This window comes from Phoenix dactylifera, chromosome 3 (assembly GCF_051530095.1).
Source record: "Phoenix dactylifera cultivar Ajwa chromosome 3, Ajwa_hap1_PhDact_Kaust_v1.1, whole genome shotgun sequence".
Taxonomy (NCBI): Eukaryota; Viridiplantae; Streptophyta; class Magnoliopsida; order Arecales; family Arecaceae; genus Phoenix; species Phoenix dactylifera.
Window position 1 is genome coordinate 51,146,476 of NC_143192.1, and position 24,780 is coordinate 51,171,255.

Consider the following 24,780-nt stretch of genomic DNA (forward strand, 5'->3'; position numbering starts at 1 on the left):
CGACCCAGTGAGAGTTAACTTTTTCTATATAACCACCTCCCCACCCCCCTAAGCCCTCCACCTCTAGCTCTATCCTTCCTTTCCCTCTCTTCTTCCTTTTTTTCCATTGAGTTCACGGTTGCCCATCATTGTGCTGCTCAAAATCAGGGTCGCCGATGCTTCGGGAGCTGAGGTAACATTGTAATCTTCTTTCCCTTTCTTTGTTCTTCTTCTCACGTCTTGGAATCACGGCCGCCGGCCGGAAATCATTTGGAGAAAAGGATCCCTATTTTGCTCTATTTCGCTTTCTTCTACTTTTTCCAAACATCACCTCTACTAGCATTTGTCGCCAAGGCTTTCAGCCATTATCCTTGACCAGATGCTGGAGCTCTAGCCACCAGCAAGCCGTCTAGCGCTTGATATTGATTGAATCACAGACTCATGCTCGGCCCTATTTTTTGGGTTAAATCCAACCGGCCGGCCGCCACCACCGGTCGCTCTTTATTGGTCGCCACCGCCGCCTGCTGCTACCTCGCCGGACCACGATATGACAACCATCAGCCTACCTCCCTTCCTCTTCTATTTTGCTAGGAAACAAGAAGATAAGAAGAAGAGAAGGTTCTCTTTTAATGTTTTTAAATAGGGTTAGCTGATTTGAGTTTGACGATATAAAGCAAAAAAAATAAGTAGATCTTATGCTCATTATTTTTTAAATTATCTTGTTTTCCATGCATATGATATTGCCAGCAAATATGTCATATTTTTTAAAAATTATAGCTCAATATATGTAAAATGAAAATCATGTTTTATGAAAAATAGTTCCATAAATATTTTAAATAAAAATAGCTTTATTATGAAATATGAATCTGATCATGTCACTTAGTATTTTTCATCCATTAATGTATATGTTTTAAAAAAAAGAAATAAGTTTTCTAAAAGATCTAAGATAGCTATATATGATTCCTAAAATTAGAAAAATTGACATTTGGAGCTAGCATCTATACAAACATAGGCTTCGCTAGCGGGTATAAAGTTGGCATACAAAATAAAAATCTTTGTCGACTACGAACACGGGCCCTATCACGAATATAAAGTGACGGTAGCACAAATATATATGAGCAATATTTGATTTATATATTTATTTGCAAAATAAACTTAAAAATATGTTAATGAAATATGAATAATTTGTTTATGCACGATTTGCTTTATGACTTATTTTAATATACTGTACTATAAAATGCTTTATTTTTTTTGTAAAATCTCTATTTTTTTTCTAAATGATGCATTAACATAAAAAAAATTTATACTTAATCCGGTAAGATAATATAAAATTTACTTACTGAGTTATATTGCTCATATATCTCTATTTTTATTTTTCTCTTTTCAGACAAATAGGGTCAATAAAGACGAAAAATGGTCTAGACTTGGAGTTCATCTAGCAAGCTTGGCGATCTATACAAAAAAACTTTAGTTCTTCAATTGATTATAAATTTATAATAAAATTAGATTCCTATTTATTCTATTTTCTTTGAAATGAATGTAGAAGTTGAGAGATTTGAAATCTAAAATATAATATTTGACTTCGTGTTATCGTGAGTTGTACCCTCTTCATTTGGAGCATGACACCTACTTCAGTCATGCATCGCATCAGGCTCGAGCACCTCCAAACTTATTGACCTATATTCCATCAAAAAGGTCAGGAAAAGCCTCGTAAATTCTGAATCCAAAAGGAACAGGTTGAGGAAAACCCAGCTCGGCCTACACTTCACTCTGAATAAATGTTCTGAGGAGCAGACAATTTGATACTCTCTAATTATAAAGCCAATGTCCAAAGCTCGTATGACTCCAAAATTGTTAGAAACAAGGCGACCGACCAGGAACCTCTCTATCAGTTTTTTACCATTCCCAATAACAAGGAAAATTATGCAGGGCCTGCAAGGCTGACCAAAGCATCCAAGACATCCATGGTTAATTTGCGCATCTTTCTAAACAAATTCGTGAGATGGAGAAAAAAAAACTAAATTTGGTTCCTCAAAGATAGTACAAAATGCTGCAATCAGCTTAACCACATTTATAGTGCCGCTGCAAGAATTTAAGAATGCTAATCTAACCTCATGGAGCTCTCATTCAAAATAATGCAAAAAAACCAACATGACAGTTACTACCTAGGAACAGGTTCTCCATTCCCTGGTATCCCACAGCTAAATTAGTAGCCATAACCTGGATGGAAACCGAAAAACAAGACCATTAGAATGCGTTTCTGATAACAAAGGAACAGGGATAGCAGAGAGAATGATTAGAATTCAGAAGGTAGAACCTGAATTGTCCATCGGATTCCCTGCAGGCACTGTCTCTGGTTCTTTGATGTCAACCACCACAACATCTGAAGTAAGGAATGTTCTTGCAACTGAAGCTGCATGCTCCAGGCAGCACCTCACAACCTGATTTTATCAAAGAAAGGTGGGATTTAACATTTTACTTCTTGCTTCAAAATAATGCAATATATCATCCAGTTATTACAAGATGAGGGAAACTAAACTTCATATTCAAAACATCTGATATTGCTACTACTGGAGTCATCCATCATCTGTCTGACCCAAAGATTTGATTAAAAACTTGAAGATGCTTCAGGCTTGCCGAGTCACTATATTTCACAGCAGGAAACTCAAAAGGCATAAGAGCTACAACTGTAACTCACAATAGAATTATAGCACACATCTAGAGTAAATGAGGACTGATGATGAAGTATCTGCATGGAGATGCTATTTCAGAAAATCTTAATAAACAAACTAAAAGGAGAGAGAGAATAATTAAAGATTTATATCAACCGCCGTTGCATCTAAAGGTAGTGTTATCTGCAAATAAGTTGTATTATAATGTTTATGCAAATACTGTGTAAAACAGTTGAAAGCAACCAAAGGTTTAATCAATCATGGAATTTCTACAAAATATGCCTCCGAACTTCAAGCACAATTTAGTAAAATTGATTAAGACTAAACCAAGGAAAAGAAAAAGCATACTGTTCTAGGAACAACATACGGCTAACAAGAGCCCCCAAGAAGGCAGTTTCCCAAAGCATCCAAGGTTCAAGGCTTACATAGATACCCTTGGGAAAAATATTGCCACCAATACAATTCTAGTGTTTTGCCTATAATACCAGTTGCAAGACCATTTCATGAAAAAAGATCAGGAAGGTCCATATTGGGCAACAACATGCAAGTCACAAGAACAAAAGCATGACCCAAAGGAGGAAGAGTCAACCTTAGTTGGGTCAATAATTCCAGCAGCCATCAAATCTTCATAATTTCCAGTTGCAGCATTATAACCATATTTGAAATAGTCACTTGAAAGGACCTGAAACAATGAACAGTGGTGAAGAACCCCAAACACGAAAGCAGCAGCAAAACAATTGTCACAACAGCAATTCAGTAGTTTTCAGGCAAGAAATTAATACCTTCTCAATGACAACACTTCCATTTACTCCAGCATTCTTTGCAATCAATTTTAACGGGTAACTCAGAGCCCTTTTTACTATATCAGCTCCAACCTGCAATCCATTCAAACCAACATGAGGTGGACATTCAAGACACAATGACAAGTTGCTGTATGACGGTCCAGTTTTGCGCACTTCATGTTGGCACTGATATCACCTCATTTCCTCTTTCTTTCGACGTGTGAGGTAAAAAAACTAAAGTAGAGAAGTGATGATAGATGGTCCAAAGTTGAACTAGGGAGGAAGGGGGGATTGCATATATCATTGACCTTTTGTTCATCATTTTCAAGAGTATCCTTGATGGCATCAACCTTTGCTGCAAGCCTCAAAAGGGTACAACCACCACCAACAACAATGCCTTCCTCAACAGCTGCCTGTGCATGAATGCAAAAGGTCAACAAAATATTTCACAAAGCCATAACCATAGCAGGGGCCTGAAACACGATTCAGTGCCTTAGAACATACCTTGGTAGCATTGAGAGCATCTTCAACCCTTAATTTCTTCTCCTTAAGTTCTGTCTCCGTTTGTGCACCAACCTGCTCACATTCAAGAACACAATTACTCATATGTCACACTAACTGATTATCAGCATATAAATGAAATATGTCCAAAATCAAATACCTGAATGACAGCAACTCCACCAGAGAGCTTTGCAATCCTCTCATTTAATTTTTCCTTTTCATATTCTTGCTCAACAGCCTGAGAAAAGAGATTCATATTATCTAGGCCATCTAACAGGTTTCAAATTAACAAACAATTTAGGCTGATAATGGAAATCAAACCTCAATCAGATTATGGATTTGTGCAACCCGTTTGGTTACTTCTTCTTGAGTACTACCGTCACCAACTATGGTGGTTGAATCTTTGGTTAGCACAACTTTTGCAGCAGTACCCAAAACCGCCTTGTCAGCTTTATCCAGGCAAGCCCTACCTCGTCTCTAATTACAGTTGCTGCGCACAATAATAGCCAGTCAGGATCTCTTATAAAATGGAGAAAATTGTTGATGCAAAGTGCAGTGTAGATTTAACAGCATCACTAAATTATATTTCCACTATAGATTTAGAATCACTTTTTTTTTTTTGAGAAAAAAAAAGGTCCAACCTCCAGTAAGGATAGCAATGTCATCAAGGTATTGACTTTTGCGTTCTCCAAATCCAGGGGCTTTAAGTGCAGCAATCTTCAATGCACCTCTGAGCTTATTTACAACAAGGGTAGCACGAGCTTCCTGCTCAATGTCTTCAGCAATTATCAAGACAGGATATCCCCCTCTAATTGCATCTTCCAAAACATTGATAAGATCTCTTGCATTTGTAATTTTTTTGTCTACAAGAAGCAACTGAAAAGGCAAAGGTCATAAATTAAGATATTAGCATCAAAATGAAAGCAGAGAGTTAAACTACAATGCATAACCATATCAAATTAATTACAAACCTTACAGTTCTCATATTCAACTGACATTTTCTCGCTATCTGTTACAAAGTATGGAGAGATGTAACCACGATCAAATTGCATTCCTTCTACAACATAGAGGCTATTCTCAGCGCTTTTCCCTTCTTCGAGTGTCACCACCCCTTTCCTACCAACCTTAGTCATAGCATCAGCTATCATGTTTCCAATCTCGTAGTTGTTTCCAGCACTTACGGCAGCTACATCGGCTAGTTCACTGTCCTCAACCTGCAATATTGAAATATATGCACTGGTGCAATTATGTGCATTGTAATTGTAACACCACAGAAATTGCAAACTAAAGCATTCCGAGCAGCTCATTCAGTTGTGTGGAAACTGCTGGAAGACTTCAAACAGCTATTAGGCTAGGTATAACATTATTTAATTAGAAATGCAATCAAAGTGCTGGGAGCAATGTGAGAACCAAATGTGTTATATTTGAAAATTTTCTCTTCAAGCACCCTGCACATACCTCTTTTGACATCAGCTTGAGTTCTGCAACTAGAGCTTTGGCTGTCTTCTCAATACCTCGGGTTATCTGAACAGGGTTTGCACCTGCTGCAACCACCTGCATAAACCACAGGGATTTATCAGATAATAATGTAATACCTCTTCAAGATCCACTCATGAAAATGAGGTTATCAGATGGACAGGAATATGTTACAAACCTTAACACCTTCAGCAATCAAACCTTGAGCAAGAACAACAGAAGTAGTTGTCCCATCCCCAGCTAAGTCATTGGTCTTTGCAGCAGCCTGCCTTACCAACTTAGCACCAATGCTTTCCACAGGATCCTCTAGTTCAACCTAACACACCACGAATTATAAGTGCATTTCTAAACCAATGATTAGCAAAGAAACATCAAGTCTTAGTTCAGTTTCAGCATTTAAAATGTCATCCCATGTGTAGGCAAGCAAATCAGGAGCTTTAGAAAGTGATAAACTACGTTTCATTAAGATATTAAATGTCCAAGCAAAAGTTTTGATGAGACGTTTCCGAAATAAGTGACAAAGTTGCAACAGTGCATGACGAATTAGGGAGAATCAGTTACAAGGAATTGAGAACTAATAGAAACTCACTTCAAGCTCAACAAGAAAGCTACAAAAGAGAAAGGGTTCTCCCCCACAATCCCCACTCAAATTTACTGGATAAAGGAAAGAAGAAAAAGAGAAACAAATGACAGTTACATATGGACATCTTCTAACAAAACCATATCAACAAGCATTACCATGCACATCAATATGAAATGCTTCTAAATATGGGTATCTGGAACAAAAATAAAGGGGAGCAGAGAACATAATGGACAAGCAAATCATTGACTCTCCAGTCTTCTTAAGTACAACATAATGTCCCTATTTACTCCAAATTCAATAGAATATATGGTTAAAATCGTGCTTAAAGATAGTGTGTGAATCCCCAGAATTTTCACATGACTAACTAGAAATTATCCACATATCTCTGATGAACCATGCCATCAGAATATTACAAGTTAAAATCCTTAAATAGTAAGTCACATAAAATCTTATCATATATAATACCTCTTTGGCCACAGTGACACCATCATTGACAATTTTTGGCGACCCATATTTGCTCTCAAGAACAACATTCCTGCCCTTTGGGCCAAGAGTGACCCCCACGAGGTCTGCAAGCTTATTAACTCCAGTCTGACACAAGTGAATTAAGTATATATGAGTGTCATGTCAGTGGAGTGGAAAAAGAAAGCATCATCACAATATTAAAACATTGTAATATATATATATATATAAGAGCTTAATTGGAGCTTCTTAATGGCTGATCCATCCTTGTTAAAGTGCAATTCCTTGGCCATTGCCCTGATTCTAGAGTTACATCTTTTTTTGTAGATGCAAGTTCTGACTCCTGCCGCTTAGAGAACTAGAAGATATGGAAGCAAGAGAAGAGAAAGAGGACCTTTGAGCAGAAGCTGAGAGCTTCCTATCAGTGACAAAACTGCTGGGAGAAGCCACAGAGACAATTGTAGACATGGTGCTGAAAGTAGAAGCCATTTCCTGTTTGACAGAGTACAAAGGCATATCAATTGTCCCCAAACTTTAACCACGTAATTACAGAAGGGACTCAGGTACGAAATAGGAAAACGGTTTTGTCAGGCAAAACATCAAACAACAATGTCACAATAACAATGGAGGAAAATAAGAAGAAAAAGAAAACCTTTATAAACCCACGAAGAAGATAAGCAGAGAATTCTAAATGTCTTGATGACACAAGGTTACCAAGGGTAACTAACAAGGAAAATGGAATAAAGCGTTGTTACCGTAGCACTACCAGGAATTTAGTTTTAGATCTACAAAATTATTGGCACATTGGGCACCCCATGATACTTTCATATCATGGGGTAAAGCCAATACAATATCTTCACAGGGTATCCAAAATACGATCTTCTCTAGTCTACAGTAATTAGTGACAGAACGGCAACAAAGAGAAGCATGATGCTAAAGCTCTTACGCCATTGTCGCACTATAGCAATAGTCTTCTTCTAAATTCTGTAATTTTTTTCTCATCTTTTTAAGTGCCTTCCGTTCTATAGATTAACCCTCTTACAAACCAACCCGCTCAAATACAGAGATAACTCCCAAAAAATGCATAAAAGATCGACAAACACCCCCGCAAATCCCAACAAAATCCACCTTCATTGCATGTATCTTCAAGTATCCAAAGATTCTCATAGATTCCCCCTTGTTATGTGCTACTGCAGCATAAATCCTTAACTCTGGATCCAGAAGCCAACCCAATAGGTTCACGGGATATCCAAAATCCGATCTTTTTCGAATTTTTCTCAGAAGAAACGAAACAGCAACAGAGCCAATGCATCCCAAACCCAAAGCCACAATCCCAGTCCCCATACAGGAAGAAGAATAACCCAAATAGGAGAAAATGCAGCAGGAGAGAAGGAGAATGCAACCTGAGATGAGCTCCGGACAGCAAGTGCTAGGGTTTGGGGTGATTCTTGGTAGATAAATCTCGCCTCCTAAGATGTGGGAGAGACTCCGGCGAGTGGGAGGGAGGGGAAACGAGATGAGGTTTTATAAAAGAGGAGCCGGTTTCAGGGCTGGCCCCGGTGCTCAGGACGACCTCGGCCGTTGGATTTGGAATGCATCGGTTTCCTCTCGCCCTTCTGGAACAATCTAGCAGACGGGGAAGAAAGCCGTGCTCTTTTACTTTCACGACCCTCGAGGCAGCGCTTTAGCTCTACATTCCTTCGCGCCCTAGACCAAGCATATAAATGATTCGTTGGAAAGAAATCGGAAGGGGAAAGAAACCCTAGAGTACCAGCGCAGGATTTCATGGCGCGGATCCTATCGAGGAGCAATATGATGCTCAAGAGATGTTTCATGTCCCCCGCTAACCTGAACGCGTTCATCTTCCTTCCCTGCTTCACTCTTTCTCTCTCCCTCTCTCTCTCTTTGTAGGCTTCCATTCTCCTATTCTGTCGAGTACCGACCTTTTCCTTTGAACCCTTACGTTTTCTTCTCACTTTCTACCCCTTGCCGCCGCACCAAATAACATAAAGCAACGGTCGAAGCCATCTAAATGCGCGGTATTAACCCTGTGTTCTTAGCAAAAAAAAAAAAAAAAAAGCCCTGTGTTTGGCTGGGATTACGAGGAAGGATGAATGGGTTATAATTTTAACCATTATTTAAAATATTTTTTTTTGAAAGGATGCAAAAAAAAAAAAAAAGATGGATGAAGCATGTAAAGAATAAATTTCTATGTTGATAAAATTATTCTTCATTATAATTTTTCTTTTTTTTTACCAAACAACTTCTCCACTCTTTTATTAGCCAGGAGACCAATGCCCCACGGCTCCCCTAATCCAACCGTTGTCCCTCTTCACGATTTTTTAATTATTTATTTATATAAAATAAATTAACTATTCAAAAGAAATTACAAATTAATTAGTTATTTTATATAATTAATATATAAATTCGAAAGATTACCCTGCTTGTTCCAAGAAAAATACCAATATGGATCTCATCTTGCGCTCAAATTTTCCTTCAAATTTTACTCACTTGATTTAGGCCCCTTGGCAGCAGAGCTTTCAAAAGTAGAGCTTTTTGAGGTAGAATTTTTATAAAAAGTTATTTGCAGTTTAGTAACTACATTTTTAAAATATTGTGAGACTTTAATATGTATTTAGTAAACAAATTAAGAAAATATTTTTAGTTTGACAAACCAATCATAAAGAACATTGCATAGTATTATACAATATAGTATAATAAAATATAATATGTATTAATACATAAATATATAATGTAGTATAATATTACTATAATGTAATATAATATTATTATAATAGAGTAATATAATATTGTATATTATAGTATAATAATATAACATCGTTTGATATTATATAACATAATATATTAATATATAATGATATAATATAATATTATATTATATTTATAATATAATACAATAATAAAGATATAAAATATTATAATTATTATTATTATATATTAATATTATTATTTATATAATTGTTATATTTTATCATCGGTATTTTTATTCAAAAAAAAAATTTATAACTCTACAACTGGGCCAAAAAAATACTTTTCTGAAGAAGCTTCAAAATAAAGTTCATCTCAAAAAATTGTTTTAGCTTTGCCATCTAAAAGTGCTTTTGAAAAGCTCTTCCAAAAACCCTGCCAGACGGGCCTTAGTATGATGCTAGATATTGTACTTATTTTCATTCCATGTAGTTGCTTCTTTTGAAGTATCTGACCTCTCAGTTTATTTTTAAAATAACCTAAAAATAAAACAAAACCAGGAGACTCAGAAAATGCTTGCCCCAAAGTTATCCCTCTGCCCAATACGCATAGCTCTGATGTGCAATTTATGTTAAATCTCTATGCCACATCGGTTCTTATAATTTTCCAATCTTTCTCTTTTTATAACTTTTTTGAAAGAAAAAAACTGATGACATGTTGAAGTAAAATATAAGAGCAGCGAATCTGCCTCATTAAAGATGCAAATCAATAATCCGATTGCCACAACGTGGAGCCCCCGAGCCATGTCATAGAAGACTGGCATTATGCAGCATATATATAGATATATATATATATATATGTATATGTATATATATATGTATGTATGTATGTATATGTATATATATATATGTATGTATGTATGTATATGTATATATGTATGTATGTATGTATGTATATGTATATATATATATATGTATGTATGTATGTATGTATATGTATATATATATATATGTATGTATGTATGTATGTATATGTATATATATATATATATATATATATATATATATATATATATATATATATATATATATATATATATATATATATATATATATGTATGTATGTATGTATATATATATATGAGAGGGCATACTCAAAACAGTAGAAAAAGGTAGCAAACGGTATACTTGAGAGAGAGAGAGAGAGAGAGGAAAACAAATGAAGCTTTGGTAGAAATTTTATTGCTCCGTAAAATGATCCTGCAAACTCAGTGTATCAATATCATCAACTGAGTCAATAAGCAACAAATATAATCCTGATTTATGGATTTTGCATATAAATCCCTTATAAAAGATAAGAAAGCCCTACAATGAGTTTCTTTATCATGGCATTCGTGATCAGAAGTAGCCATGACATGGGCACAAGTACCAGCTAAAAAAGCATAGTTTCTTGCAGATGTTACATCACGAAAAAATTCAGGGGCTACAAATATCAGTTCGAAGAGAAAAAAAAAATTTGTTATACTGCCTTCAGGAAAAATTAGAAAAAAAAAAATCCCCCCTAAAGCTCTAGCCGCAAAAGTTTAGCTTCTTAATCACTTTGGCATAAGCTGCATGTACAACCCCAGGCTTTCTAAGCCTTCTCTTTGCCTTCTTGGTCTGCAACAACCATGATATCAATTTTAGCACAAATGCAATATTGCCGGTACAAGGTCAAAAAAATCCTGCTTTGAAAGAGTTAATAATGAAACATAAATACAACAACTATTAACACCAGAAGCTTCCCTCCAACAGAGTAGGGAGATATAAAAGAGGGGCAGGACAGAGGTCCTGCCTCTTGCCAACACAAAACACACTGAGGATTTGCAACTTAATCAACATCCACTCAGAACGATGAAACATTAGCATAAGAACAAAAAGGATGAATGTGCAGTAGGTTTCTTTTGTGTTGACCAAATTTAGGGGACTCCTTTCCCTTGTTGTCTCCTCTATCCTTTAGAAGCAGTTTGTAGCTCCCTTTTACTATTTTTTTATGAATGCCTTTATAGCTTGCCTAAAGAACAAGAAATAAAGCAAGGAGAAGACTCACGCAACCACACAGCACCCTAATATTGTGGACCTTGGACTCGAATGACAATTGTTCCTGTGGATATTTAGAATAATAGTGACTAGAACAATGGCAATTGTTCTCACAAAGCCAGATGTAACTAGAATAATAACGACTCACTTGCAGGGTATCATATCTGGAAAAATTATAACAAAACAAAAGTTTGCACCAATCATACCACTTGCAAATATAAGCAATCTTTTAAAACAGTTATTTTGCATGTCCTAGAAAGTTCGGAAAAGGAAATTTGTGCACAGTTGTAAAAAAGAGAGACATAAGTTTCTCACTCTGCAAAATATAGTTGCAAATTGGGTATATCCATTTTCTTGTTTATTTTTTCCTCCCTGATGGCTTTGAACAAGATTTTACTGAGGCTTAAATTTGCAAATCCACCAACAATTTGATGACTGTATTATATATTGTATGTCTGCCATAAGCAAGCGCAAATTACTTGGAAGGATGACCGCCCCCATATGTCTCCACTTCAACCCAGTTTTGATACACATGCATGCATGCGAAAAAAAAGGAAAGAAAAGAAGAGGAAAAGAAAGAAAAATATTGCTCTCTAAATCATCTTCACTCTTGACAAGTCTATAGGCTCTCCTATCTTTGATAAATATTGCTCTTCTTTCCCTTCAGGAAGCAGAAACAAGAGAATTGCACCAGCAAAAAGTAGGAATGCATATATCAAATTACAAAAAGATCAGAAAAATTATTCAATCCAGTATCATACTCATATAAATCACTTGTATAGTTCTATCCAGCATTAGTATTCCCTAGAGGAAAATTTGACATATGAACAGTTGATCAACACCATTAAATTAATTTAAAATTAAACATAAACCATACTCCATTATTCAGGGGAACAATATGATTTGAATTCACCAAATTCAATGCCAAGTTACAACATTTGACGCCCTGATTTTATAAGGAAGAAATACTACACTACATCCGACTTACAAACTGGTTTCTTTGTTTTCTAGAATTCCAAAGCATTTTTGTCAATAAGATTGAAAATCAACTTTGTGGTCTGACCATTGAGAGGAGCAATTCACGCCGATATTTTATCACAGTTGCTAATTGGAAGCTCAAGATACGGTCGACAACTTAGATGAGCATAAGCACATGCCACATGCATTCTCTTCAATTGTTTAGAAATAGGTCAGCTCAAAGTGAATTAATTATAGCATATGATTATTCGAGCTATATGACATCCGTAGTGGATTACTTGTAAAAAAAACCCTACAATCAGCTTCTATGATATCACTGCAAGAGAGGTCACTTAGATGTGAGTGAGCATGTAAAGATACCATAGCTTTCTAATGGATGGTTTAGAGGAAAGAGACTCCATAACACTCAAAATAAAATGTTCAAGATGCATGGAAGATAGTCGATGAAATCTCAAGATTGTCCAATGTGGGTTATTCATAACATATTAGGACTGAATTTCACTTCATTACTGAAAGGTCGCTGTTAAGCTGGTTGTCATTGTTGTTAACTTTCTATGGTGCAGCTGCATTGCTTTTCCCTTGATTTATTCTTAGATTCTGGGACTTTGCATAGGGAACCTATTGGCTTAGGAGAAAAAATGCTATCTTCTCTCCTAATTGAGGCCTAACAGATTATAATTCTACAATCATCTCTATTTAACATGTTCTTATTTAATCCAGATTTGATCTGATGAATGGACAAGTGCTATGGATTAGTTTTGGTTCACCGGAGCACTGGAAGTTTCAGATTCTAGAATGAATGGAGACTGTTTAAGGGCTTCTCCTTAGTACCATGATGGACAGAAAACAGTAAAGCTAACCAAGGTACATGTCAAATTCTAAGCAGATACCAATAATCACTCATACAACTCTTGTTTATGGTTGGCCAACTATGGCATTAAATTTTTATTTTAAAAAAATAAAAGGCATTCAGTTTGAAAGTATCAAGTGTCTTGAGGAACTAATGTTAAGGTTTCTTTGTAACTCATCTCATTCATGTCTCCCTCCATCAGATAAAAAAAAAAAGTGTGACCTTGGGGTGGCCTAGTTTTTTTTTTTTTTTGGCAGCAAAAAGCTATTTACGCAGTCCGTTCCTTATGATTTAAAGAAGAAAATCATAAGTTTTCAGTGACATGTGATTATAACTAAAGGATGTATTCATGCTGGTTCAAAACAATAAAGTGGTATGTTAAGATAATATAAAATAGATCCAGATTCATTAAGATAGCTAGCTTGAAGTCATGATCTTAACTTTCTCTTTCTTTCACCAACAAATGCAAGCTAGTCATCACAGAAACTATACATGCAAACAGAGTGTGCATGCACGCATGCATGAGTATGAATGAGAGAGAGGGGGAATGGCATGGGGTTTAATAGGATTCAAGCTCAATTCTGCCCCATGACAAAAGCAATAGTAGAAGAAGCAAGTTAGACCAATAGCTATAGCAGCAAAGAACAGATTGATGCTAAATGCGGAAATGTTTACGTTAGAATGTATTCTACTTTTTTTGATTAAAGAAGGAATATGTTAGCTCTAGTACTATTAATTCAAGAGATAATCACATTTATGAATAGATTAATAAAAATCAACATAAATGGAACAAGAACTTGATGATTTTCTTTTTGTAAGAAGTGGAATGCTTGAATAGCCATTTGTACAATAACAAAATTAAAAGCCATCCAACCTTAAGACCAGACTTCTTCCTTCAGTAGATGGAGACCCAGAACATGTCTCTGAATGGCCCTTACTATTACTTTCCCAATACAAAAAGGTAGCAGGAAAGGCCACTACCCCAAAACAACTTCTAGTTCCTTAATATGAGAAAGTTTTATCATAATAAAACCAAAACTAGTCTTAATTCAATCAAGAAATCAGCTTGAAATCAGAGTTAAGGTTTAATTAGGTAAATTGTTCCAACACATGATGGAATACCAGAAAAAGCCTTTATTAACAAATATCATGTGCAACCTCGTTGTCAACTAATCAAAGCCCAAACTCTCATGTATCCAACGAGCCAAAACTCATCTTTTAGAATTTGTAATCGATCAAATCAAATTTACAAATTAATAGCTGAGACATCATGAATAAATTTCTAATAAGACAACAATATGTGAGAAGGATATCTAGACGTAACCTTTGACAGCAATAAAGGACAAAGAAAAAGCCTATACTTATGGTTTGGGTTACAGAAAATCCAGATGCCCAACACATCAGTTTTGGTTTTGGTTGATCTGAATCCACATGTAATTCTCTTTCATGCATGCGTCATGTATTAGAATCAGACTATTGTAGTGTATGAATCATAAAAGTAAAAGATTTTACTTAGGAGAAAGCATATGACAACAAGCTACCTCATTTTAGTATAAAAAAGCCAAGTATATGGATGAATTCATCTCATGCATGCTATATTATATATAGCAAGATCTAATATTACAATACTACAACAGCCATGATGTTTATGGCTATCATAATTCTAATAAAATGATCCACTTAAGATCTTACTGCTATGTTGCCAACGTTTCTGCTACTAAATTACAACTATATTCAAGGCACGACCAGAGCAGATGCATCTATTACAGAAGAGGGGGATAAAAAGGCTACCTTCAAATGCGCATTATGTCGCTTTCCTGCCCTCCACCGCCGGATCTTTCCATCCTTCATAGTCCTAAATCTGAACTTAAAAGATCTAAAACCCAAAAAACAAAAAGAGGAAACATTAGATAATCAAAGAAAAGAGAAATCAATTAAACCCCTAAAAAATAGAAAGGAAAAGCAAACCCACGAGAAAGCTTTAAGCTTGTATTTCTTCACTTTCGAAGTAGCTGGCGTAATTGGAGCTCTTGATTTCTCCTTGGCTGCATAATGCCGGGCTTGCATCGCCTGAAACCACATTAAAGCACCAATAAAACCCACAGAACTCATAACACTGTCAATAAAAAATCATCAAAATACCTTTTCTTTTGAGAAAATAAAAGAAAGGAGGGCTAACCGATCCATTCAGATCCAAGAATAAAGAACTTATAGCGAATACGACTCATTCCCATAATAAATCAAGAAATTAAACAAAAATCCCAAACTTTATTAACAAAAACAGCAGATGGTGTTCTCTTCGAGTTAGAAAAACGATTCAAGAAAAGAAATTTTACAGAAAAGCAATGCTAGCATAATCAATCAAAAAAGAATCTAAAAAACATAAATTTTGTAATTAAAAACAGGAGAAACCAGTCTCCTCGATTTGAAAAGAAAAAGCAAGACCAAACTTTAGGAAAGAAAAATCAATTAAAATCTCGCGCTTACCCCAAGAAGTGGAGAGGGAGGGAAAAACCCTAATCCTAGAAGCTGGGGGCGGGATGCCCCGGGAGATGGGTCCCAGGAAACGGGCCTGAGGATCGGCGTATTTGCTGGAAATGCCACCGGTTCAAGGCATCGGGGAGGGATGGGACGGAGGGCAGAACGGGAAGAGGATAGGAAGTGGCGGCCGAGCTTGATGCACCATCGCTGCATCGCTCCTCCTCCCCTTCGGGATGAAAAGATTTCCCTCGAAACAAATATTCAACTTTTGTAGGAAGTATTTTGGGAAGGAAATCAGCCGGCGCGGGGGCAGGGTGGGAACGTTAGGGCAGGAAAGGAGACAGTGGGGGTCATTTTGGGCAACCGGTTGGATCTCTTTCTCTTAGGCAATAGAGGCTTGACCCGGGTTCGTCAATTTGCCCAAATGGATCTGGTGGTAAAATTGGGGTAAATTGGATGAGGTCCAAAGCCACTAAGAAATAAGAATTTAGGTGGACCTAGATCTGGTCCAAGAGGCTCTTGATTGTGACCCCGCAGCTTGATATCTTGTCTGATTTTATCGAGTCGAGTCTGAATTATATACATTATCCTCATAAAACTTTTGATTAAGTTTTCGTACCAATATATGAATGAAAAGGCCTGATACAACCATACAGTAAGTGCCCTATGGTTCCCTTAAATTTGAAAGAATTTAGACCGACTCATTGTACGTGACTTATACGCCGAAGAACAAGTGAAGAGTTTTGCATAAAATTTTACAAGAATAAGATATAGATCAAAAAAAAATTTAACCTTGAGTCACGAGGAATAAAGAAAAAATGGTAAGTAGCATATCAAGAGTAAAATAACATTTTGGAGAAATTTATTAGTTTTGTCGACTTAATGAAGTTCAACATGTGTCCCAATTTATGGCTTTTGCTCGAGCTACTGTTACATTGTATGTTGGCTCGATAGAAATTATAGTGCTTTTTTTCTCTCACAAAGTATAAAAAGTAAATTTTTGGGAGACATATACATGACTCATTTTAAATTGCAAATTAGCGATCAAATGAGCATGCGGTATTTAGCAATAATGGATACTTCAGATAGCTTAAATGACCCTTGCAATCTATTAACGAAGTAGTTTACATGGACGCCAATTTGTTGGTCCATTTGTATGAGAAAGCATTTAGATTATTGGGCTCCCTCCAGGCTCTTTCTAAGTACATCTCGGACCACCTTCCGGACCGTTGGCATAAAAATTGTCCTACGCTGGCTCCTTTGGATCATCCAGTGGGGAACATCGTACGGCTTCATTTAGATATCAACGAGGGGATTATCGGATGGGGATCGCGAATGGATGCATGTATTTCGGCATTGCCTTTTTCTTTCACCGCAGAGATTTAAAATCCAATTTTGTTCAATGAAACAAAGCATCTTTGTATTGAAATTGTAAGGTTCTCTTGCAGCTGCTATCATTTTCAAAAGCCCAAAAAAAACAATCCTGGTGGTAGCATGGTTGGAACAGAGCTAAGATTCCACCGGAGTAGCCCAGTTTCAAAACGCGCGTGCATCGATTAAATGCGGAGCCTGATTTATCCGGTGGAATCGCCATCTGGTCTGCCGGTACTTAGGTGGTGCTGGTGTGACGTACTCACACGCGGAAGAGGCTGCTACATGGTGGGGCTCCCTACGGGTGGAGAGGGTATGAGTAAAATTTGTCCGTCCGTATCGAACATTTTCTAACGGGGATGAGGCCCAGGAAGAAAAAAATATACGCTTCAATTGTGTTTGTTTTTTGTTTAATTTAAATCATCCAATTTATTAAAAAAAATCAAGAAGAAAAAGACACTAATTTGGACCTAGGTCGAAACCATTTTAATTTTCTTAAAAATGGCCAGCTTTTGGAAATCAGCAAAACAGAAGCAAGGAGGTGCAATGTGATGCCATAGATGCTAATCTCCATGTGCTTTCACTAATTTGGAGAGAAACAACAACTACAAAACAAAAAATAGAGTTGGTACGGAAAAGTCAAAACATGCTGGCATCATTTTTATATATTAATTTTTATTTCGAAAATGGAAACACAGAAAAATCGAGACAAAAAAGTTTGGCGCTATTATATTTATTTTTTATTTTTAAAAAAAAATATTTTTATTAGTTCTAAAAATAATAAGAATAAGAAAATATTATTTTTATTATTTTCAAAAATAGAGCACTTGCATCTTCTATCACCACCACTAATGGCACCATCATTATTATGACTGCAATTGTCATCTCCATCGCTGCCATAATTAATTCTATATTGCCACTCTCCATTATTGTTGTTGTTGTCATTAATGTTGTCAATATTTTCAACACTATAATGGTTACCATAGTTACTCTATCTTTACCATTGCCATTGTAATTGCTGCCATTATCCACACCCACCATCTCTATTAAACAATCATTGTCGCTATAATTGCTTGTACCACCACCATATTGTTGGTTCTCCTTCACTACTACTATCGCTTCTGTTACCTCCACCGCCATTATTGATGCCTAGTTGCCTTAACCACCATAATCATATTTATATTTTTAAAAATAATTAATCATACCAAAATATATTTACATTTCAAAAATTAAAAATAAAAGAAAATAAAAATTTATTCTTGTAAAAATAATAATAATAATAATAAAAAGCGATACCAAATCAGACGTAAATATATAAATTTAGTTGACGCATGAGATGTTCCATACTTTCGATGAATCTCGTGCAAAGCGGCGAACAGCCGAGGAAAGAAAACAATGGCTCATCAAGAATACATCGTTTGACTTCAAGGTCATACAAAGCACCAGTGGTCTAGTGGTAGAATAGTACCCTGCCACGGTACAGTCCCGGGTTCGATTCCCGGCTGGTGCAAGTTTTTGCTGCTTTCTTTTTGGTTCTAAGACTTACATGTACCGCATACGTTTTACAAACATATATCACCATGTCGTGACTTGTGAGCCTTGTCGTGAGATTATAATTGAGGGTTCTGTTTGATATTTATTTTTGACTACCAACTTAAATAATATTACTATGTCATCCAAAGGTCCGGATTGTACCTTTCGCATGGAAGAAAGATTGATCTTTCTTTCGTGAGTTGGATCATGACATAAAAATCGCATTGCCAACTATTATCAAGAAATCCTCGGAACATGATCGTATCACCTCTTAACTACGTAGCACAATGCAGTCCATAAAGGCTATTTTCTAATCATCCACTGTTCATGCTACCTAGTTCAGTAATAAATCTGGATCTGATGTTTTCGGCCTAGATTTAATCATGTAAAACCCAATACTAACTTTATAGACTTGCCACAATTTATCGTCATTTCAATAAGGAATTAGGCATAGATATCAATGTTATCTGGATGAAAGATCCAGCTAAAAAAATTCCTGCAAAAGTATAGTTATGGGTGAAACTACTGGATGGAGGAAGCTCTGCAGTTCCACCACAACAATTATCCTCATAAAGCATCAGAAAACTCTAGCTGAAAAATTTCCTGCAAAAGCATAGTTATTGGTGAGACTACATAATTTAGGTTGTCATTTAATTCCAATAGCAGGGAAGAGAGAGTGGGAGAGTGAGATATATATTTTCTGAATTCTGATATATCAAAAGTAAACAAATAAATAAAAGAAACATTTCACAAAACCCATTGACAACTGTTGCATTTGAGAACTATAGAGTAAGCATAAAACAAGGTCGACACACAGTGTGAAACACAAAGCAATGTGGGAGAAATGAACAGAGAACATTAAGGGTGATCCATGAAATGGGCCATCTGGTTTTATAGATCTGACAGATACAGCGCCAGAGGTCTCCAAGTCATGCCTCAGCAGGAGGTTTTAGCCTTATCAACTTTCCGACCCTGTCCTTGTCGGCGTTCTCCAGCGTCCCCTTAACAACAAACAAAAATGGACAACAAGAAAATTAGAACAATCAGGCAGTGTAAAAGCTGCCATGCACTTAAAATAAGACGCATATTTCCGCTCTCATGAGACCAGCACAGAAAACTTGATGATCAATAGAGTTCCTATCAATTAGGAGTTTCAATATTTTATTAAGCCGAGGATTTGCCACAGCTTTGGTGGATAGCTGATATGAATATGGCATACATAAAAAGGCCAGCAAGCCTGGAGCCAATAGTTTACACACTCGAAGTCAAGTTATAGGTACAGGCATCAAAAAACAGTGAATGTTATAAAAGTCTCCGAAATGAAGAGAGAGACTCATCAAATCAGCAGTTGAAAGATAAAAGTATAGATAGTTTCTATACCTTCCAAACAATTTCATCAAGACACAGACATATCTTTCCATATTTGTCGAGGAACAGGCGCTCAGTTGGAGGTTTTCCACAAATATCCTTCATTGTTGATGTGATTACAAAGATCACTTCTGCCACTTGAACACAATCAAATACAAGGAAGAACATAAACATGAGGTCACATTGTTTTTACTTAAGATAGAGACAACCCTGTAGAGGTTGATCATATTTGATAAAGCAACCAAAGTCCAAACACTCACAAGCAAGCTCGTCATACTCATCCTTGCCAACAACATAAACACAGACATCTCCAAGGATGGTGTATACAATATACACAGACCTGAAAGAGGGAAAAAGTTAAATACATGGAAGAGGAAAATGAAGCATAACTCTACATGTATGGCTGTAAAATATTCAAAACATGTAGACTCCCTCATATAATTCAGTAAATCACATAAACTGGCAGGGATGCACCTGCCCAGAGTTCTAATATGAGACAAAGCAGCGAAGATGGTAAGCAAAGCTTCCAACTTATTATCAAGGAAACAAACTTACAATCCGCAGAAAATAGTATCTATTTTCAACCCCTGCAGAAGACCCCATCAGTTGTCAGTTTTAGACAGCATGTCATGAGCCACCACCACCCAACCAAAAGGCCCCAACCCACCCACCAGCACAAGCCCAAACCAGCAAAAAGGAGGAGAAAATCCTCCCCAACCCACAAAGCCCAAGAAGAAGAAGAAAACCAGATCAGATGCCATACAACATTATATCCTTCATTAATAACGTGACAATTCCACCCCATTAATAGGCAGCTTTCAGGGGAAAATCCATTTTACATAACAAAAAAGGCAGATCCATTTCTATGTGCTAAATGTGCTCTCTCTCTCTCTCTCCCTCCTCTCCCCCCTCCTCTTCCTTCTTTTGGAAGAAATAATATCTTTCGAGTTAGGTTGTGCCTCTAGGAAATAACCATACTTGGTGAAAAGAAACTTGATAACTTGGATGGCTAAACATACTACATATAATTTGTCATTGTATTCCAAAAAAACGGCATCTCACGAGGTTCCTGCCTTTGCATGGTCTGGGGAGCATCACATGTACGTAGCCTTACAACATGTGTGGAGAGGCTATTTCTGTGTTTTGAACTTGTGATGCTCGGGTCATAATGGAGCAACCTCACTATTGTGCCAAGACTCACCCTTTTGACATTTTATTCCTGGTATCTTGAAAAAAAGAAGAAAATGTTCTCCTACTGCCAACAAGACCAAATCTAGATATTCAAATATGACATAATAGAGAGATAGGCTCACCATAATACGTTCGTAGTATTGAGGTGTTGAATCTTCCTACCCAAGAGATTTCAAAGACATGACACCAAATACATAAAACAACTAAAAACAATGCCACGATGGTAGGATAAGCTCATGTAACACTAAACAATTGAAGAAGACAATAGCTATGGGGTTTTACACTAATATGCTCTTAGGTTTTCGGTCATGAGTAATCCTAAGGTGCAGCAAAGATTAGAATACTGATACATGTCTACCAATGATAAGACAGGCCAAGTTTACTGATCTGAACATCAGAAGCTTCAAATTTCTATCTCAGGTGCCATTCAACCTTTCACCAGCAGAATTTCACTCATGCTCCTACACATGTTTCAGGGCATTTCATATACCACCTACTCCATCTCCACACTTCCCAACACCCCCACCCCCCCACCCCCAAAAAAAAACAAAAAAAAAAGAAAAAAAAGAAAAAGGAAAAGAAAAAAGAAAACCATCAGACAACATATAGCAGTTGCTCTGTAAAAATATATTAGCTTGATACTTCAAACTGATGCCAAGGCAGCCTTTGAAGGGAAACCCATTTGTACAAACCAAAAAATCTGCTTTTTATTTTTATTTTTTTAAGGTCCCTTTCTTAGACATCTGCATTTGAAACAATTGCTGCATTTAATGGAAAGATTGTTAAGTGATATATCAGATGGTTATTGATATTGCATATGACTTAGTTTTTTTCTCAGGTATCTTAGGAGTAATTCCTTTCTTTTCATTTGCCGACAAAAGAAAATCCAAGATATTTCAAGTATAACATGACAGAGCCACATATACTGACAAGTTACTTGTGCTCTGTATCAGGTGATAAATCCTCCACATGTAAGAAGAGAATTCAAGGACAAAGCAACACATCAAATATGCATAAAAACTATCAAATGAAGCAAATGACAAAATAACCTAAGGTGACAAACTAAACATTTGAGGAAGCCAACAGTTTTGAGACTTTAAGCTGATCAAACCTTATGTTTTCTTTTCAACTTTAATCCCAAATTTCCAAGAGAATTCGAATGATAATGCATGCCCCTCAAATTCGTACCAGGTCAATAGAATAATTTATGCACAATACTTGTATACCATACGACTCAAAATCTTAAATTTTTGAAAGGGAATTTTGCAAACTTGTGTGAAGCAACAAGAAGCTCTTCATTTTTAGCTCCTTTAAGATTATCAGCTCCTAGTTTCACAAGGAAAGATCGCCAGTGCAGTCGCTCCTCTGCAGGCACTCCATGAAAACTGAAAACCAGTAAAACCAACAGGCCATTAGCGTTTCCACTCATCCCATTAGTGCTTCCAAACCATGTGATGACTAATAAAAAAAAAAACAGTTAACACGTTTTCACTTATAGCAATCATTTCGCTAACTGAAAACGTTAACTGTGTCTTTCATGCTGGAAAAAAAAAACAAATTCTTCAAGGAATGCAACTTCGAGGCATATCATTAAGGTTCTTACAGCAATAAAACTCAAAGAGCACTGATTAGCTGTTTTCAGGAAAATGTTCGAAAGCAAATCTTTAACAGTCTCATCAGGCCAATAACATTATTCCTTCTGTTCCATCTCCTCTTCAAGAACTACCAGATGATTTACAGATCTAGGATTTTGTCTGCTCAACTGCAAGATTTTAGGTATAACGAAATCTACGATAATAAAGATAATACAATGATCTGATTTATACTGCAAGGTTTTCCTCGATCTAGATTTAGGGCATCAGGCTTCAAATTAGTTTCATTACCCTATCAGACATTAAAATCCAACCAGGAAGTCATCTTTCCATCCACTCACCGCCCAAAAAACGAGAATCACATGAAAATAGAAGGAAATCAGGAAATCTACGCGCGATCCGAAACCTTAGAACCCGGGGCGATTCCTCAAAAGAAAGAAAGAGAGGACTCCGAGGAGAAACAGAGAGAGTTAGGGAAGAAGGGATCGGGAGCGGGGTGGGGTGCGTACCGCTCGATGAGGATGTTGCCGTCGGTGTTCGCGAAGAGGAGGGCCAGTATCATCTCTCCACGTACGTCTCCGCGCTACCGCCGTAGAAGGAAACGGTTCTAATTATTTTCTCCACCGCCGCCCCAAGTGCATCATCCCACCTGCGAGTTAAGGGCTTGATGAAGTCGGCATATGTGGCTTACAACTTGAAATCAAGTGGGCTCCTAGATTGCCGACTTCATACGAGTCGAACTTCATATATAATTGAAGCTGGCATGGAGTTGAGCACGAATTGTCTCAAGAAGATGTACCAAAGACCTAAGAAGTCATCTTTTTGGTTAAGCTTTATTTAGGTTTAAAAAATCAACACAGCAGTAGATTTGCCTATTCTTCTTCATAGAGACAATATTTGTCAACCAAATAGAGTTATTGTATGGGCTTTATGAAATAATACTTCAATAGGGTCTCAATCTTGTTTGGCAGACTTTATGTGAGGAGTTATATGTAAAGAATGACATACTATATCAATATTAAAAATATGCATCTCATTGTAAGTCCAAGCAAATATATTTTTGTATTCTCTTTAAAAAATTGACTGTGCTTACTTTTTCGATGATGCCAAGGCTAGCTGATAAAAAGATATGCTCGGGTCTTCGACGACAGCAGAGTTCAGCTGAGGGTAGTTGCGGATAGGGCCTTTTCTCATGCGGAGGAGATCTCCCGCACTGGCATGCCGTCGTCTCTTGGGTCATATTACAAACACAAAGGTAATCAATCAATTAGCGAGGTAAGTAGATGGGAGGCTCGCTTTACTCAGAGAGTAAAGTCCTAATTAAGTAACCACCTTTAATGCTCTCCTAGATACCAATTAGATCAATTAATCAAATATGGCTTGCTCAATGTATCGTTCACTCTCGATTGATTGAGGAGGTTTTAGGTCTCATAGGTTTACATCTAATGTAAAAATCTACCCCACTCAGCTCACATTTGCATCTCATGCAATTAAAGCTCATTGCAGGCAGATATCAATTAATGCTAAAAGCTATGATTAAAAGCTATAAATTTAAACTGGTGATGATCATGGATCCGGTTTGGGTCATATTACAAACATATGTACGTCAATCGGTTAGATCGTCTTCAACTCTTGATCCGATCCTGAGCACCCTTGATTCGATTCTGATCAACACCTTGATCCATCGCCATCATCTACTCAGATCGCGCCATGCATCTCATACTTGTACATCGATCAACCATTGACGTACATCACATCACAGATTAAAACCCAAAAATAATAATTAATATTACAGCCCTTTTATGAGACACGTAGGTTTCTCAAATACATCAAATTAAGATGCACACAGACATCTAAAATTTAAAGATTACATGACATTACAAACATCACAGGTCTTTACAATTTGATACCAAAAGGGTTGGATCCATTGATCATCACCACATGCATCTCATGCATAAAAGTTTCAGATCTGTATTTTAAATTTATAATGCTATCCTCTGAAATTCAGATCATGCAATAATTGAATTTAAACATTGCAATCTCATTGTAATTGTAAAAACAATATTGCAAGATCAAAGGAATTAAAATCTGCATGCAGAAAATTTCAGCAATCTGAAATTTCTGCTTGCAGAAAATTTCAGCAAGCATTAAAATTAAAATCAGATCTAATTATG

The 24,780-nt window shown here is 36.5% G+C and overlaps 2 protein-coding genes, 1 non-coding gene and 1 pseudogene across 4 annotated transcripts; 1 reads left to right on the plus strand and 3 right to left on the minus strand.

The window, feature by feature from the left end:
• Positions 1-2,282: 2,282 nt before the first annotated feature.
• On the minus strand, positions 2,283-7,076 carry LOC103706400 (ruBisCO large subunit-binding protein subunit beta, chloroplastic-like; annotated as a pseudogene). Its single transcript, XR_016399969.1, has 13 exons — positions 6,695-7,076; positions 6,459-6,584; positions 5,589-5,726; positions 5,393-5,488; positions 4,906-5,148; positions 4,576-4,810; positions 4,256-4,424; positions 4,095-4,172; positions 3,938-4,009; positions 3,742-3,846; positions 3,434-3,526; positions 3,241-3,333; positions 2,283-2,420 (listed from the first exon to the last, which is right to left on the minus strand). The product of XR_016399969.1 is annotated as a ruBisCO large subunit-binding protein subunit beta, chloroplastic-like (transcript).
• A 3,298-nt stretch (positions 7,077-10,374) lies between these two features.
• Positions 10,375-15,851, minus strand: LOC103706410 (Ribosomal protein L35). Its single transcript, XM_008790503.5, has 4 exons — positions 15,558-15,851; positions 15,043-15,140; positions 14,862-14,946; positions 10,375-10,822 (listed from the first exon to the last, which is right to left on the minus strand). Exons 1-4 carry the CDS (start codon positions 15,762-15,764, stop codon positions 10,733-10,735), a joined length of 480 nt encoding a protein of 159 aa, XP_008788725.2. The 5' UTR covers positions 15,765-15,851; the 3' UTR covers positions 10,375-10,732.
• A 2,510-nt stretch (positions 15,852-18,361) lies between these two features.
• TRNAG-GCC (transfer RNA glycine (anticodon GCC)) lies at positions 18,362-18,432 on the plus strand. Its single transcript has one exon. It is a non-coding gene; the product is annotated as a tRNA-Gly (tRNA).
• A 700-nt stretch (positions 18,433-19,132) lies between these two features.
• Positions 19,133-23,412, minus strand: LOC103706418 (uncharacterized). The gene is made up of 5 exons (XM_008790515.6): positions 23,116-23,412; positions 22,286-22,399; positions 20,084-20,163; positions 19,836-19,960; positions 19,133-19,456 (listed from the first exon to the last, which is right to left on the minus strand). Exons 1-5 carry the CDS (start codon positions 23,166-23,168, stop codon positions 19,385-19,387), a joined length of 444 nt encoding a protein of 147 aa, XP_008788737.1. The 5' UTR covers positions 23,169-23,412; the 3' UTR covers positions 19,133-19,384.
• Between the last annotated feature and the right edge of the window lie 1,368 nt (positions 23,413-24,780).

Excerpts from the sequence above, each read along its gene's own strand:
- LOC103706418 (XM_008790515.6), bottom strand. The coding sequence starts at position 23,168 with ATGATACTGGCCCTCCTCTTCGCGAACACCGACGGCAACATCCTCATC. Across the intron at positions 20,164-22,285 it reads CTTCTTGTTGCTTCACACAA|GTCTGTGTATATTGTATACA; the intron begins GTTTGCAAAATT and ends TCCCTCTTTCAG. Across the intron at positions 19,961-20,083 it reads TGAGTATGACGAGCTTGCTT|TGGCAGAAGTGATCTTTGTA; the intron begins GTGAGTGTTTGG and ends ATTGTGTTCAAG.
- LOC103706410 (XM_008790503.5), bottom strand. The coding sequence starts at position 15,764 with ATGCAGCGATGGTGCATCAAGCTCGGCCGCCACTTCCTATCCTCTTCC. Across the intron at positions 15,141-15,557 it reads CTCCCTCTCCACTTCTTGGG|GCGATGCAAGCCCGGCATTA; the intron begins GTAAGCGCGAGA and ends ATGTGGTTTCAG. Across the intron at positions 14,947-15,042 it reads TACAAGCTTAAAGCTTTCTC|ATCTTTTAAGTTCAGATTTA; the intron begins GTGGGTTTGCTT and ends TTTGGGTTTTAG.